This window comes from Pseudoliparis swirei, chromosome 16, assembly GCF_029220125.1.
Source record: "Pseudoliparis swirei isolate HS2019 ecotype Mariana Trench chromosome 16, NWPU_hadal_v1, whole genome shotgun sequence".
In the NCBI taxonomy this organism is placed as follows: domain Eukaryota; kingdom Metazoa; phylum Chordata; class Actinopteri; order Perciformes; family Liparidae; genus Pseudoliparis; species Pseudoliparis swirei.
The window spans coordinates 21,164,248-21,178,270 of record NC_079403.1 but is presented as its reverse complement, the minus strand read 5'-3'; the positions used below and the strand labels follow the sequence as shown (position 1 = coordinate 21,178,270).

At 42.5% G+C, this 14,023-nt stretch overlaps 1 protein-coding gene across 2 annotated transcripts in view; it reads left to right on the top strand.

Annotated features, from left to right (window-relative positions):
• cdk14 (cyclin dependent kinase 14) overlaps nt 1-14,023 on the top strand; it is a 201,210-nt gene that overhangs the window by 127,443 nt on the left and 59,744 nt on the right. For both annotated transcript variants that reach the window (XM_056433736.1, XM_056433737.1), the window contains one exon: nt 20-159. In XM_056433736.1, the coding sequence (XP_056289711.1) occupies nt 20-159 (140 nt within the window). The remainder of the gene's footprint in view (nt 1-19; nt 160-14,023) is intronic.

The following is a 14,023-nucleotide window of genomic DNA, read 5'->3' as shown; positions in this document are numbered from 1 at the left end:
GTGTGTTTGTGCGCGTCAGGTTGGGCTATGTGGACCATGCCGAGGAGTTGGCGACCAGGTTCCTCCAGTGCTTCCCAAAGAACCGTCTGTCAGCCCGGGCGGCGCTGAACCACGAGTACTTCAGCAACCTTCCTCCGCGGCTCTGGGAGCTGCAGGACAGTACGTAGCATGACACCGCAACACACACACCGCCGTGTGCAACACACACACACCGCTGTGTGCAACACACACACCGCCCGGACAGTTGGGCGTCATGAGCACATTTTATTATTGAGGGGTGGCCACACCTCCCCAGGGGGCAGCAGATCAATTAATGGCAGTTAGGAGGGTGGTGATGATACGATATGAGGTCATAGGGACAGGTGTGTGGCGGTGTTATTAAAACATATTCTTTCTTTCAATCATGTTATTTTAATTTTTCACAAGTTACACCAGACAACCAAAAACAACAACAAATAAATAAAAATGACGTAACAGCATAACAACCAACTACACAGACAATCAGACAAAAAACATATTGTTATGCAACACTTTGTATGATATCTTGTGAAAAGAAATGTTCCAATGATAGTCAATTTTCATTTTGTTGCATGTTTATCTTTTCACAATAAACTTCTGCCTTCACAGAACACAACTTGGCTTGATTTAGGCAACAAAACTACCTAGTTAAGTTCAGATAACACAACTACAAAACAAATAACACAACTACCGAGTTAGGTTTAGATAACACAACTACGAAACAAATAACACAACTACCTAGTTAAGTTTAGATAACACAACTTACTTAGTTAGGTTTAGATAACAAAACTACTCAGTTAGGTTAAGATAACAAAACTACTTAGTTAGGTTTAAATAACACAACTACTTAGTTAGGTTTAGATAACAAAACTACTTAGTTAGGTTTAGATAACACAACTACTTAGTTAGGTTTAGATAACAAAACTTCTTAGTTAGGTTTAGATAGCACAACTACTAAGTTAGGTTTAGATAACACAACTACTTAGTTAGGTTTAGATAACAAAACTACTTAGTTAGGTTTAGATAACAAAACTTCTTTGTTAAGTTTAGATAACACAACTACCTAGTTAGATTCAGGCAACACAACTACTTCGTTAGGTTTAGGTAACACAATCACTTACATTTTGGAAACAAAACTACAGACTTCGCTTTAGGCAACAAAACTACTTAGTTGTGACGACACCTAGCTGCGACACACAGCTCATAGAGGATAATAGTCCTTCAAAACCCTCAGCGCACAATATGCATTAAAAATGAAAAGTACTCTGTGAGTTAAATCAAATCTAAACGCACAGATGTGATGAACTTATTCCGATTCAGCGTGACATTAACTGAGTGCGTCATTGTCTCTGAAATCATCGCATAAAGGTCCATGAATCAGCTCAAAAAACAAAGCCGCTCCTCATCCTGCCCGAGCGTGTCTGAGCGTTCCGGAGGGATCCAGGGAGTCTGTACATCTGTGGTTACGCTGCAGACCAGAACATCTGTCAGCTTCTTTCAACAATCCAACTTCGCCCAATTGTAAACAACTATTTGGAGCTCACACCAGTCACTCAATAGACTTGTGTATATTAGTACAGATAAAGATAATAGTAATAGTAAAGTAGAGTATATACTAGCTCAGAGTAGAACAGTATTTTGTGTATTAATTATTATTATTGATTGAATTTGATGATTTGTTTGTTGTGTCTTATTGTGCCTCAAAATGAGAAAACTTGACTTACATTTATAAATGTATGTGGTTCATTTATTTAGTTTGGCCTTCTCTGGCCCACGGGTTGCAAACTAGGTCCTCCGTATGTCGTTCATGGGTTCACATGCATGTGTTAATGTGAATCAATAACGAAAATAATAATGCCACATAAGCCAATTGTAGATGCTTCAAACACAATTCAACCAGCAAGGAATGACTCATTTTGACCAAAATGACTTGGAAAAACAACTGTGAGACTGTTTCCAAATTATACAAATGATTAATTGTCATCCCGGTAGCATGATGCTACGCCTCTCTGCAAAGCTTATGTTGTATCTTTTCTCCTTGGGGTTTCGCCGGCGCAGTTTGAATGAGGACTTGTTTGGAAAAGAAGAATCGAGGGACCCAGCACTCAAAGAATACGAAGTTTATTCTTTCAAAGTACAAAAGTAAAACAGGCGCTTCGTTTGAACGGCTGGGAATCCTGGTCGTGTATCAGGAATTCAACGGAGATATGTGTGTTTACAGTTTATATAGACAAGAGACAGAGGAGGTCTCATGTTCGATTCTATAGGCTCCCATCCCCCCCCAGCCCCCCTTCCTCTCCCACGTTGGCCACCAAATATGGATCTAGGCGCCGTTCCTGCTGTGAACTGTCGCGCCAGCTTGATGACAAAGCTTTTCCTCAAATATGCTTGAGGCCTTGCAGGCCTCAGATCTATAAACTAGCTGTATCTTTTAAGAGTAATATGAAAATACTTGATAGACTCGCCAATAAACAAACAATCAATGCAAACATACAGGTGTATTATCATGACAAAATACACCCGTCCTTCAGTAAAGTTAGTGTAAAAGTGGTGTAAAATGAAGTATTACATGTGAAATTGAAAAACCTGTCAGGCAGTTATCTTAGCAATGTAGACAGGAAAATTATTTCACGGTCCCTCTGCCTAGGCGACCCTAAATTAAACTCCATACCACTGAAATCAGAAAGGTTTTAGCAAATTGTGTAGGGAAATGGTTTTTAATGATGTCCAGGGTCCGGCTGGTCATCCCATTGGACCTTTCCCCAGACCTCCTCCTGCCTGTTCCGAACAGAAAATATCGTCCCCACAATTAACACCTAAACAAGAAAGATAATGACAAATCTACAAGAATACACAAGAGTATGTAACACTTTAGCTCTTCAGCAGCTGGACTCGGTTCAGGGCGTCTTGACTCTGGTGGTTGTTCCACCAGTCCTTGTCCAGAGTCTTGTAGGCCACTGGTATTGTTCATGTTTGATATAATGTTGTCTCCCTGTAGTTCTAGAATGACAGAAGAGACGACCAGTATCCTTGCATACACAACAGACACGAATCAGACATCAACACAGATTAACACTTTTATGAGTAAATGTAAAATTATAAAACATATCGTTCCTTTATGCATTTATGGCTCTTCTATTTTTACAGCTTTTGTCTGGGGATGCATTCCCCTTTATTCTCAGTATCACTAGTGATACTATGTGAACTCCTAAAACCGGCCGCTTCCCCCCAACGGGTGAGTCGTAAAGAACACTTGTAATCTCCCTGATCTTCTATCTTCCCAACTCAACTCGTTCCGTTTCTTCTGTCTACTCGGGGCACTTGCAGGCTAACTGACTTTCCCAAGGTCACTTCAACCCTGGTCCTTTTAACGTTTTGGTGGTTTTTTTTTCTAACGGGGTCCGGCCCCTCTGTCCCCCACCTCTCTTGCCCATCTCCTGTGCACGTCTCCGGCATCATCCAGGAACATCAACATTATCTTCTTCGCATCCTCCTGTGGCGCATGTTCTCCGCATCGTTGTCAGGCTCTCAGGTGCTTTGACACAATGTGATAAGTGGTACCACTGACCCCTTGACCTGGACGCGGTTCCGTACTGCGAATCACCGAATACCTTACGAACACCTTGTCTCCAGTCTGCACTGTGTTCCTGGTTTGCTCTTGAGCTCTGCTTGTCCCTCCTGTCTTGCAAACATATGTGGATATTCTTTTATGTAGATTAACCATATCATTTCATCTTCTAAACTTCCTGTAACCAACTCATGCGGTGTCATGTGCGTAGCGGAAATTCAAACCCGTGTGCTGACATATTTTGACAGAACACCATTCATTCTTCGCACATCCCTTGACTTGTTTAATTCCTAGTTTTGCAAGATCAATTTCACCGTTTTGTCCACAAACTCTTTCCCATTGTCTGAGGATATTATCTGCATATGACCTCTTGGGACCGTCCTCCGCTCGAACATTGTTTTTAGACAACATAATCAATCTGTTGAAGCAAATAGAAACCATATTCCTTTGTGATTTTCTCTTGACTTCCCCTGCCACGTGAGCCATACCATGCGCCTCATGAATCATTAGGCCCAACAAGTCCGGTGGTGCGATTATCAGTCCCTCATGATTTCTCCAAAGTTCTACCCACAGCTGTTTGTCCGTTTCGGGCGGCTTCCTGTATCAAAATTACATCTTTGAGTGTTATTTTGTCTTCACTTCATGAGTGACGAGCAGGATTTGCCCACTTTGTTTGCTCCTGTGACTGCTTTGGCTGCCTGTTCCTTTTGAAATCTTTGAAGCATCCTTTTGTGCTGCACATTTGGCTATCGCTATTTCTTTGGGCTTCATCATAGCGTGCAGCAGTTTCATGATCTGGGCGTGATGTTGTATTGGAGACCCATCCGTTTTCTTGAATCCTCGGTTCTTCCATACGGATCCAAACAGATGACACATGAGCTCTGCAAGCTGGCTGTGGTATCACTTCAGCTTTTTCAACAGTGAATCCGGTTCCTTGGGCTTTCACCACGGCGTATCCAGCACTCAACTTGTCTCCAATACGATAACAGGAATACTCCAGGTCCACCTCACTCCGACCTCAGTCTGGAGTATTTCTCTGCTTCATGAACACAATCTCCTCTGGAGTTGGCAAATTTTCCGCTGGATTTGTCGTGACACACAGTGACATCCTCCTGCTCTAAAAGCCTATGATAGTCTCTGAGCCTAGACATAGTCAAATTGTTCTTTCCATAGTTCAAAAGATTTCTGAGACTATGATGTGTAAGAATTGTCACATGGTCACTGATGATGCTTTACTGTACATTAGAGAAACCCCCACCATTGCCCTGTAGCATAGTGGTAGTCCTAACTCTACTTCTGAAAAAGCAGTGGAGTAGTAGGAAATAGGTTGAGGCCCTGTTCCCGTCCCTGTTGGCTGACAAAGGACTGCACATGTATGTTTACCCCCAATGGATGTAGATACATATAGCACGAAATTCTTGGAGTAGTCGGGAAGAGCCAAGCCTCCTGCAATCTCTTTTTGTCATTTCAAATGCCCAAAGGCCATCAAGAAAGGTTGCAGTGGAGTTTAGCATTTCCAGTGTCCTTGATCATAGCTCTCAACGGTCCCGTTAAGCTGGCATACTCCTCAACCCACGCTGAGGAATACCCTGCAATGCCAAGGAATGTCATCATCTCTCGGACTGTTCTGGGTTTTGGAGCCGTCGAATGGCTTCCAGATGAATTTCAGAGATGTGTCCCATCGTGATTTGTTGGCCCAAATATGCCACCTTCTCCTGGCAATATTGTAGCTTTTTCAGAGAGGCCTTGTGTCCTTTCTCTGCCAGTATTTGAAGCAGTTTAATTGAGTCTTTATGGCATGTGTCCTCATCAGTTGAACAAATGATAATGTCATCCACGTACTGAATCACAGTACTTTGTATCACCTGATCTATCCCGACCAAATCGTCTTTCAATATTTTGTTGAAGATGTGAGGACTGTGTTTGAAACCTTGTGGCAGTCTCTCATACTCGTATGATTGTCCATTGTATGTGAAACCAAATAGGCCTTGACTCTCTTCGCTGAAAAATGCACCACATAAATCTACCACTGTGAAGTGTGACGCGTTTGCAGGGATTTGGTCTAGCAAGGTGTGTGGATCTGGCACCTCTGCTCGAAAGTCGCGCCCGTTCACTGCTCTCAAATCATGTGTCAGACGATAAGAATTGTCTGGCTTCTTCACTGGCAACAAAGGCGTGTTGCTCTGGGGGTTCTGTGTTATCCTCAAGACACCTGCCTTCAGAAGTCCTTCAATCTGTGGTGCGATTCCTCGGATTGCCTCTTCCTTCAGTGGGTACTGGTTTTTCCAAGGTGGACTGGCTCCTGGTCTGAGTTCAGTTCTTACTGGTTGGGCTGACTTTACCAGTCCAATATCAGTACTATGTCGCCCATAAATCTTCTGGAACTTGTTGTAACATCTCTTCTCTTAATGCATCCGAGTCCAGTTTGACACTGCAAATTGATTCGTGTGTCATCCTCGCAGTTTGTGGCTGTCCTCGTCCTTGAGCCGAGATCATAATCTTGATGAATCGCTGATCCTCGCTCCTCCAAATGGCCTGATTTTCTTTTAGGGGTGTGAACACAGCTTCTTCAGCTTCTGCCATCATTTCTCCTATCTGCTTCTGCGTGTGTTCCTCATTTACCAACAAGGTCACATGCGGCACACTCCTTGTGATATCAAACTCTCTGTTCACGTAGTCGTCCCGGTGTATCTTCATTGCTGCTCCTTGTGGTCCCACAATTATGCAGCCTGAATTGAGTTGGACTTGCTTTGGTTGGTGGCTTAGCCATTCTTCTGGGTTGGGTTGGGCGTATTTTTTGGCGTGCAGTGAAGTGGATTCTCTGGAAGTTTCGCATTGGGCATGTTGGCGATGATAAATTTCTCCCACAACTTGGCAGGTGCCACAAGGTCTTCCTGGAGGTTTCCGATCCAGAATACTGTAGGTGCTTCCGTCTCTGTTTTCATCACTGATTGATGAAAGATATCGTTTGGTATTTCAACCAGACAGCCGTCTGGAGTACACTTTATTGTACACTTCAACCTACATAACGCATCTCTTCCCAACAGCGCTATAGGTGTCTGTTCAGAGACCAATATGGGTAGTTTGATCTTTACTTCTTGGTAGCTGAGATCAACTGGCTCTGTGAGAGGGATCAGCTGTTTTACTCCCTCAAACCCGATTGTCCGGATCCATTGGCCAGACATGGGGAGATGTGTAGCATCTTTAGGCCGAATACAGGTGAAAGCCGCTCCGCTGTCTACCATCACTTCCAATGGTCGATTATTTATTTTCACCTTTATCGTTGGATCTTTCTCCGGGCCTGATACTACCAGCTGGCACCTCCCCTTCGAGTCTTCCGGGCACCTCTATAGCCCTGGTTCCGGGCCTCTGTCAGGGTTCACTGGTCCTGGATTGGCCCTGTATCCTCCTCTGGGATTTCCTCTATTATTTCCTCTGAAATCTCCTTGGTTACACTCCCGGCGAAATGGCCAAGGGCTCCACGATAAGTATCTGCCTGAACGCTGTTGGGAATTGGGATTATACCGTCCTCCTCTTCGCGATTTCTTTGATTTCTGCCATTCCAGGGTTGTTCTTGGTTGTAATCTGCCCGTGGGTAGAAGGCGGCGGGAGCTACTGGAGATTGCTGTAGCTGCTGGAACTGGGCCTGGTATGGCTCTGATGTCAACACAGGTTGAGTTGGTGGTGCCTGACTCTGCATAACCAACGCTTGCTTCCTCTCTGTCCTCTTTGTTTCTACGAGTTGTATATTGTTCAATTTCCTGAGGGTTTCTTGTTCCTGACCCTTGATGTCCTGGTCTTTCTTCCTGTACAGCTCCACCTGGTGTGCAATATGATCAGTGTACACTCTTCTTTCCATGCTCCCAAGCGCAACCACTTCTGCCAATTTGCTTCGTACTGGCAGCGGCAAACCCAGCAGGATCTTGCCTCTCAACACTGACTGGTCCATGCGACTCAAATCCGGATCATTCCCTGTGACATTCCTCCATGTTTGATGGGTTCTTGACACATAGGCTCTTGGGTTCTCAGCCTCTCCCAGTGGTTCAATCAAGATGTTGTCGGGATGCACATTTGTCGGAAATGTCTCCTTTAGTGCCCTAAAGCGACCTCTGCTTGCCGCGAACAGCTCTGAGTCATTTACAGCCGTTCCCACGTACCGCGCCAGTCCAGCTTTTTCTAGGATTTCTCCCATGCCGTGGACCCCAAGGAGATTAGCCAGGAGTCTTTTGATGTCTCCCATCGCTGGCTGTGAGCCAATCATGATTTCTTCCAGTTTTGCAATCCAAGGATGTGCTCCGTCTTGAATAATGGGCAGTTTTTCCAGTATATTTGACATATCGGTGTTCAGCAATGGCTTATACTCCAGATTCTGGCCTCGGACGATCACTGGGCACATTGTCTTGGGCGTGGACTGTTTCGCAATCTGTTCTTCATGCCTGATTGCCTTGAGTCTTCTCTTTGTAAATCTTCCTTCTGTATCTGCAACTCTTCCAACTGCTTTATCAGCTTCCTTTGTTCTTTTTGTCTTTCAGTTTTCTTCAAGTCACGGAGAAGCCGGTCGATGCTTACTTCAACCTCTCTCACAGTCCTCTGTGTATCCTCTTCATCGCTGCCCTCCTCTTCATTGTCTTGAGTGGTTCTATCTCCTCTTCTTTCCGCTCTAGCCAGCGTCCGCTTGACTTTAGGATCGTATCCCCCCACGTCCTCTTCTTCATCACTCTCGTCGATTTCTTCATCTCTCAATTCCACCCAATCGACCTCAGTCTCCCAGTCAGTTGTCTTCTTCCTTCCGGATGTTGGATACGTTGTTATGGTTGTCTCCGCTCGTCCTCTCTCGGTTATTTGGTCCTCACTGTCTCTGACCAGATAAGATCCCTTCTGACTCATCACTGGTAGCTGCGGATAAACCATCTTGGGCTTCTTCTCTTCTTCATGGCGTTTTACTGGATTCATATGTGAGAAAGTTGGATCGGTGTCGGTCAGCAGTTTCTCAGTTTGTTTCGTATTTTGCTCTATTTCTTCCGCGTATTTATCTCTTTTCTCGATGGTAGCATTCCTGAGCTTCTGTCCTTCTTCTTCAAATAACTGAAGGATGCCAAGCTCCACCAGTCTCTTCTCTTTGCGTCTTCCTCCCTTTGTGCCTTTCTTTTCGCCTGCCTTGTATGTGGACACAAGTACCTTCATCACGTTAATCACGTCTGGGTTGAGTGTCCCCTCCTTGGGCCACGGTTGGTCAACCTGGGGCCATCGTTTTGACCATTTCTTGGATATCTTTGCGATGTTTGCGATGCCGCTGACCAAAGGATTGTTTTTCTGTACTACATCAACTGGAGTAGATACCTTTAGCTCTTTGGTGACATTTTTTCCCATTATGACGGCTTTCTTACTGTTATTGTATTGTTTATCGCAAGCTCAAAGTACTTCAATTAACCAATTAACAGAAATCAATAAACAAAAACAAATCAATTAACCAATCAACGAATTACTCAAATCAACAAGAATTAATCCATCAACCAATTAACGAATTAATCAAATCAACAAGAATTAATCCATCAACCAATTAACGAATTAATCAAATCCAGACTCCCCCCTTTTATTAATGAGATTGATTTGTCTCTGCCAAAATACCAAAGGCTCACAGGCCCAACCTTGAGTAATGTATGTGCTAATCAACACAGCCAGTGCATACCCTCGTTCCTGACACCAAACGTCAAGCAGAGGTTTGCCCACTGTCCTCGAATGTGGTCTTGAACTCTTCTAGCAATGTCCGTGTTGAATCACCATTCAGCACATATCAAAACAAACACTGCATAAAAACATAAGCAAAGCAACATAAAGAAAAAGAAAAATGAAAAGTAAAAGAAAAATAAAAAATTATGAAAATTTAATAATAAAAAAATTAAAAAATAAAAATAAAAATAATTAGAATAAAAAATAAAAAATTTAAATTACAAATTAAAAATAAAATTAAAGATTCAAATGAACAAATTAAAAATTAAAATTAAAATGAACAAATTAAAAATTAAGTAAATAAAATGAAACCGTATTTGTCAGCCGAGTTTCGACCAACTATTATGTAGCCCAATTTAATTAAACTTGTACTTGATCAGTCAGCCGCCAAGCCTTCATGTGTTTACCTAGATCAATGTTCTACAGTTTCACCACTGTACGCAGCTTTACAATGTGTATCATGAATATCTGACTTTGACTCGAATATATCAACACAAATGAAAAAGCTTGTGGAGTGAAACATGTACCGGCCTTTTGTTGCAGATTGTCCAGCAGGTGGTGCCAAACGTCAGTGGCCACGCCCCCGGCCTGGCCCTTGGTGTTAACTGGTTCTTTGTCCTCTTTTCTCTCAAATCTCATTCGTCATAAAATGAGTAAAAGAACAGAAATATGAAATGGTTAGGTTCTATCAGCATGTAACCTTATGTTTAACAGACTGTGTTCTCCCCTGTGCATGGCTTCCATCTGTGTAACCCAACACGTTCACCCCGTTCCCCCCACCCGTGCACCGGATGTAAGGACTGAGATGAGGATGCTTGCCCACAAGATGGCGATGACTAGTCGACCACCACGTGTTCGTTCCCCGTGGGACTCTCGCGAGAGCACGAGTCAGTCCTCTACTCTTTTTTGTCTTTTTTATTTCGACGATCTTATTAACTAGTTAGTCTCCTCTTCAGGGAACTCACGTTTGTCTTTACGTTCTCTTATAGAATAAAAATGCACGGCGTGATTTAGAGTTTATTGAAAAACTCCACACACCCGCACACAGCAACTCAACGCACACACACACAGCAGGCTCGCGCGCACACACACACTCAGGGTGCAATTTCTCCGCCGGAAGCATCCCCGCTCTTTATTCCCCTAGTCCCGAACGTGATCAGGCAATGTGCCTACACGTCGCTTTAGGTCCTTTAACCTTATGACTCTTCTTATTCCCTTTGTTCCAAACGTGATCAGGCAATGTGCCTACACGTCGCACTACTTATCTCTGTTTCCCTGACTACGCGCAATGTTATTTTAGCGATCAACTTTCCCGCGTCTTAACGTTAAAACAAATCAAAGGCCTTATTTTCGGATAACTGCACTTACTAATTAATACACCTCAATAACATTCGCTATTTTACCACTATTACTTTATTCCGAAAACTTTTCCCTCTCAATTCAAACGCACACACTTCCTCCCCGCACTCAAATATGCAGGAAAAATAAAAATATCGTTCGACACGGTGAAATTATTCTTGAACCACGGCTCACACACAGACTGCACTTTAATGAACCAGCATCTCAATGACGTCAGCAGATGCTCACCGTGTTTGTCGTCCCCGAGTATTCTCACACGTGACTGTTCGTAGACGCCACTTGTTGTATCTTTTCTCCTCTGGGTTTCGCCGGCGCAGTTTGAATGAGGACTTGTTTGGAAAAGAAGAATCGAGGGACCCAGCACTCAAAGAATACGAAGTTTATTCTTTCAAAGTACAAAGTAAAAACAGACGCTTCGTTCGAACGGCTGGGAATCCACGGGTCCGTGTATCAGGAATTCAACGGAGATATGTGTGTTTACAGTTTATATAGACAAGAGACAGAGGGGAGGTCTCATGTTCGATTCTATAGGCTCCCCAAAGAATCCCCATAGCCCCCCTTCCTCTCCGGCACGTTGGCCACCAAATATGGATCTATGGCGCCGTTCCCTGCTGTGAACTGTCGCGCCAGCTTGATGACAAAAGAGCTTTTCCCTCCAAATATGCTTGAGGCCTTGCAGGCCTCAGATCTATAAACTAGCTGTATCTTTTAAGAGTAATATGAAAATACACGACACTTACAACCTACAGATTCTATGAAACCACAAATATCTTCCCAGACAAAGTTTTCAGCAAAATATCAACCACTCTGTCTCATTCCCAAAGTAATGTCACCGCGGAAAAACTGAGATATGACTTACTTTTCTTAGCCCATAGACTCATACGATTAGAAGGAGGGGTCTAAGACGAACATCTGGAAAGAAAAAAATAGTCATGCCAATATTTAATGATGATTTGAGGTTACAGAGCAATATTTTGATCTATTTACTGCATGTAACCCCTTTATGTGGACAAATTGAACACCATTAGTGATATAAAAGTAAATAAATACTGTGTTACATAAGAAAATTGCACTATCATTAAAAAAAATCATAGATGCTCCATTGGGAGATTCGCCTAAACTTCGCCTGAACTAAAAAAATAAGAAAATAATGTTGTCAAACTTTGCACAGAGACATATTACATATTGTGCTATTAAATGGTATAGTTTAAAGCTTTAAATATTGTAATTTTAAAAGGATATTCATCCTGGAAGTTTTTCTTGTTTTAATATATTTTTTCTTCGTTTTTATTCACGTGTTCTATCATCAACCATAAACCAGTCATACATAAACTGCTCTACACACATCTTAACTCATATCACTTGTGTTTTTCCTGTATATTATATTGTTGACATTATTCAAATAGCCCTTGTGGTTGAGGAGAAAATCTGGTTTTATTATGGCCGTACAAACCATTCGCAATTTTTGAGAAAACACATCTGGGACGATAAATTGCAAGTAAGCGGAAAAAATAGCAACTGCTCACTCGTAAAATGTAATTGCATCGAGAACGAGTCAAACAATATCTATAAATGTGCAAAATATCCCGTTTGCGTTCCTAAAATAACACGTCTCTCTCTGGCTTTGACTCCTCTGTTTAGTTTCTCCCTCTGGGATCCTTCACTATCCTCTTCCTCCACTCTCTCTCTCTCTCTCTCTCTCTCTCTCTCTCTCTCTGCCTCTGTAAAGAAAGAGTGAGAGAAGAGTGACCTTGGGTTGTGTTTGTTCACTCAGAGAATCCTCTGTTGTGACGGGGAGCCCGGCCGGACCTCTGCTCAGTTTCATTTCCTCTCGTCTGGAGCTCAGCGAGGCGCTCGGAAAAAAAACCCTCACAAACACGTCTTATCTGTTCAATACATCTTCACAGCTTCATTAGTCTTATGCTGCGTTCACACCAAAAGCAACGCTTCACTCGCGTGAGTTCACTCGCTTGACTATTTGTGGCTTTTCGCTTCATTCGTGCCTTAGAGGGGGCGGGGCTTATCTCTGTGGCTTTACTCCGTGGAAACGGTTATGATTTCCTTCATCCACCATTGAAGAACGAACCACTAGTTCTGCTTTATACTTGTTGAGGACATCCCACAAACGTCTAACGCCCTCGTGTTTGGGTTTAAACTTTTCAAACTCGGCACTTTACTCAGCACTTTACTTAATTTCCCCCCTGTATATTTAGTATTTAGTTTTTAGTATTTTGTTTTGTGTTTTATATTTATTTTCATTGATGCTCTGATGTGCACCGCTGCTGTGATTTTTGAAATTTCCCCACTGTGGGACGAATAAAGGAATATCATATCATATCTTATCATATCATATCATATAACATTAATATCATATATATATATATATAAATATATAAGCATGTCAATTACCGTAGGCTCACACAGCTCGGTGACTTTCACCGACTACAAATAACTTCACAGCTAACTCACTAAAATCAGCTGTATTTGCACGATACCTCATTGTTGGCTTTTCATCAGTTACCATAACCATAAACAAAGACGGCTTTATTAAACATGTATGCAGTGTACGTATCTCACACAACCAACAGGGTTTTGATCAACACACTTTTATTTTTTTTAATCACTTTAAAATTACAACTGCTTTCTCCAAAAGTCCAGATGTCCCAGTTTTCCACAAGCCCATAAACGCAGCGGGCATCTGTAAATATATGAGAAAAGAATGTTGTAGTAGTGTTTACGTGTTGATTGGAAAATGTGTTTGCAAGTTACGCACAAATCGGACACATTTCTAGATAATGTAAAACTCATTTGTGACCATTTTGAGATGAGATATGTTTTTATTAATACTGTTTTATGTGTTTTAAGCTCGAGCCAAAGCTTCACAGTGAGGCGGTATTTCAATTAATCCCACAGAATTGTGTTATTGAATGAAGGCATGTCAGAGATGACGTGCATATTATTCCTACAGGCTATACATCACCAATCCCTTAAGCTGTTATACTGACATGGTGGCAATTTTAATGGAGAGTTTCTTTCTTTTATTTTTTATTCCAGCCGATTAAGATTTCTCTGCATTATTAATCCTGTTATCAGCACCCAGCAGGTTGACACGTCTGAAAAGAACCAGAGCGGCGGTCACTAAGAGAGGGAGAGAAGAGAGATGGCTCATTTAGATTCTTGTCATGCTCTCTCTCTCTCTCTCGCTCTCTTTCTCTCTCTCTTGCTCTCTCTATTATCCCTTTATCTCTCTCTCTCTCTTCCCTCTCTACACACACACATGTGACACAGGCAAAGCAGCAGAGTGACTGAGGGAAGAATAGGAGTGAATTAAAACGGATTCCTAAAATG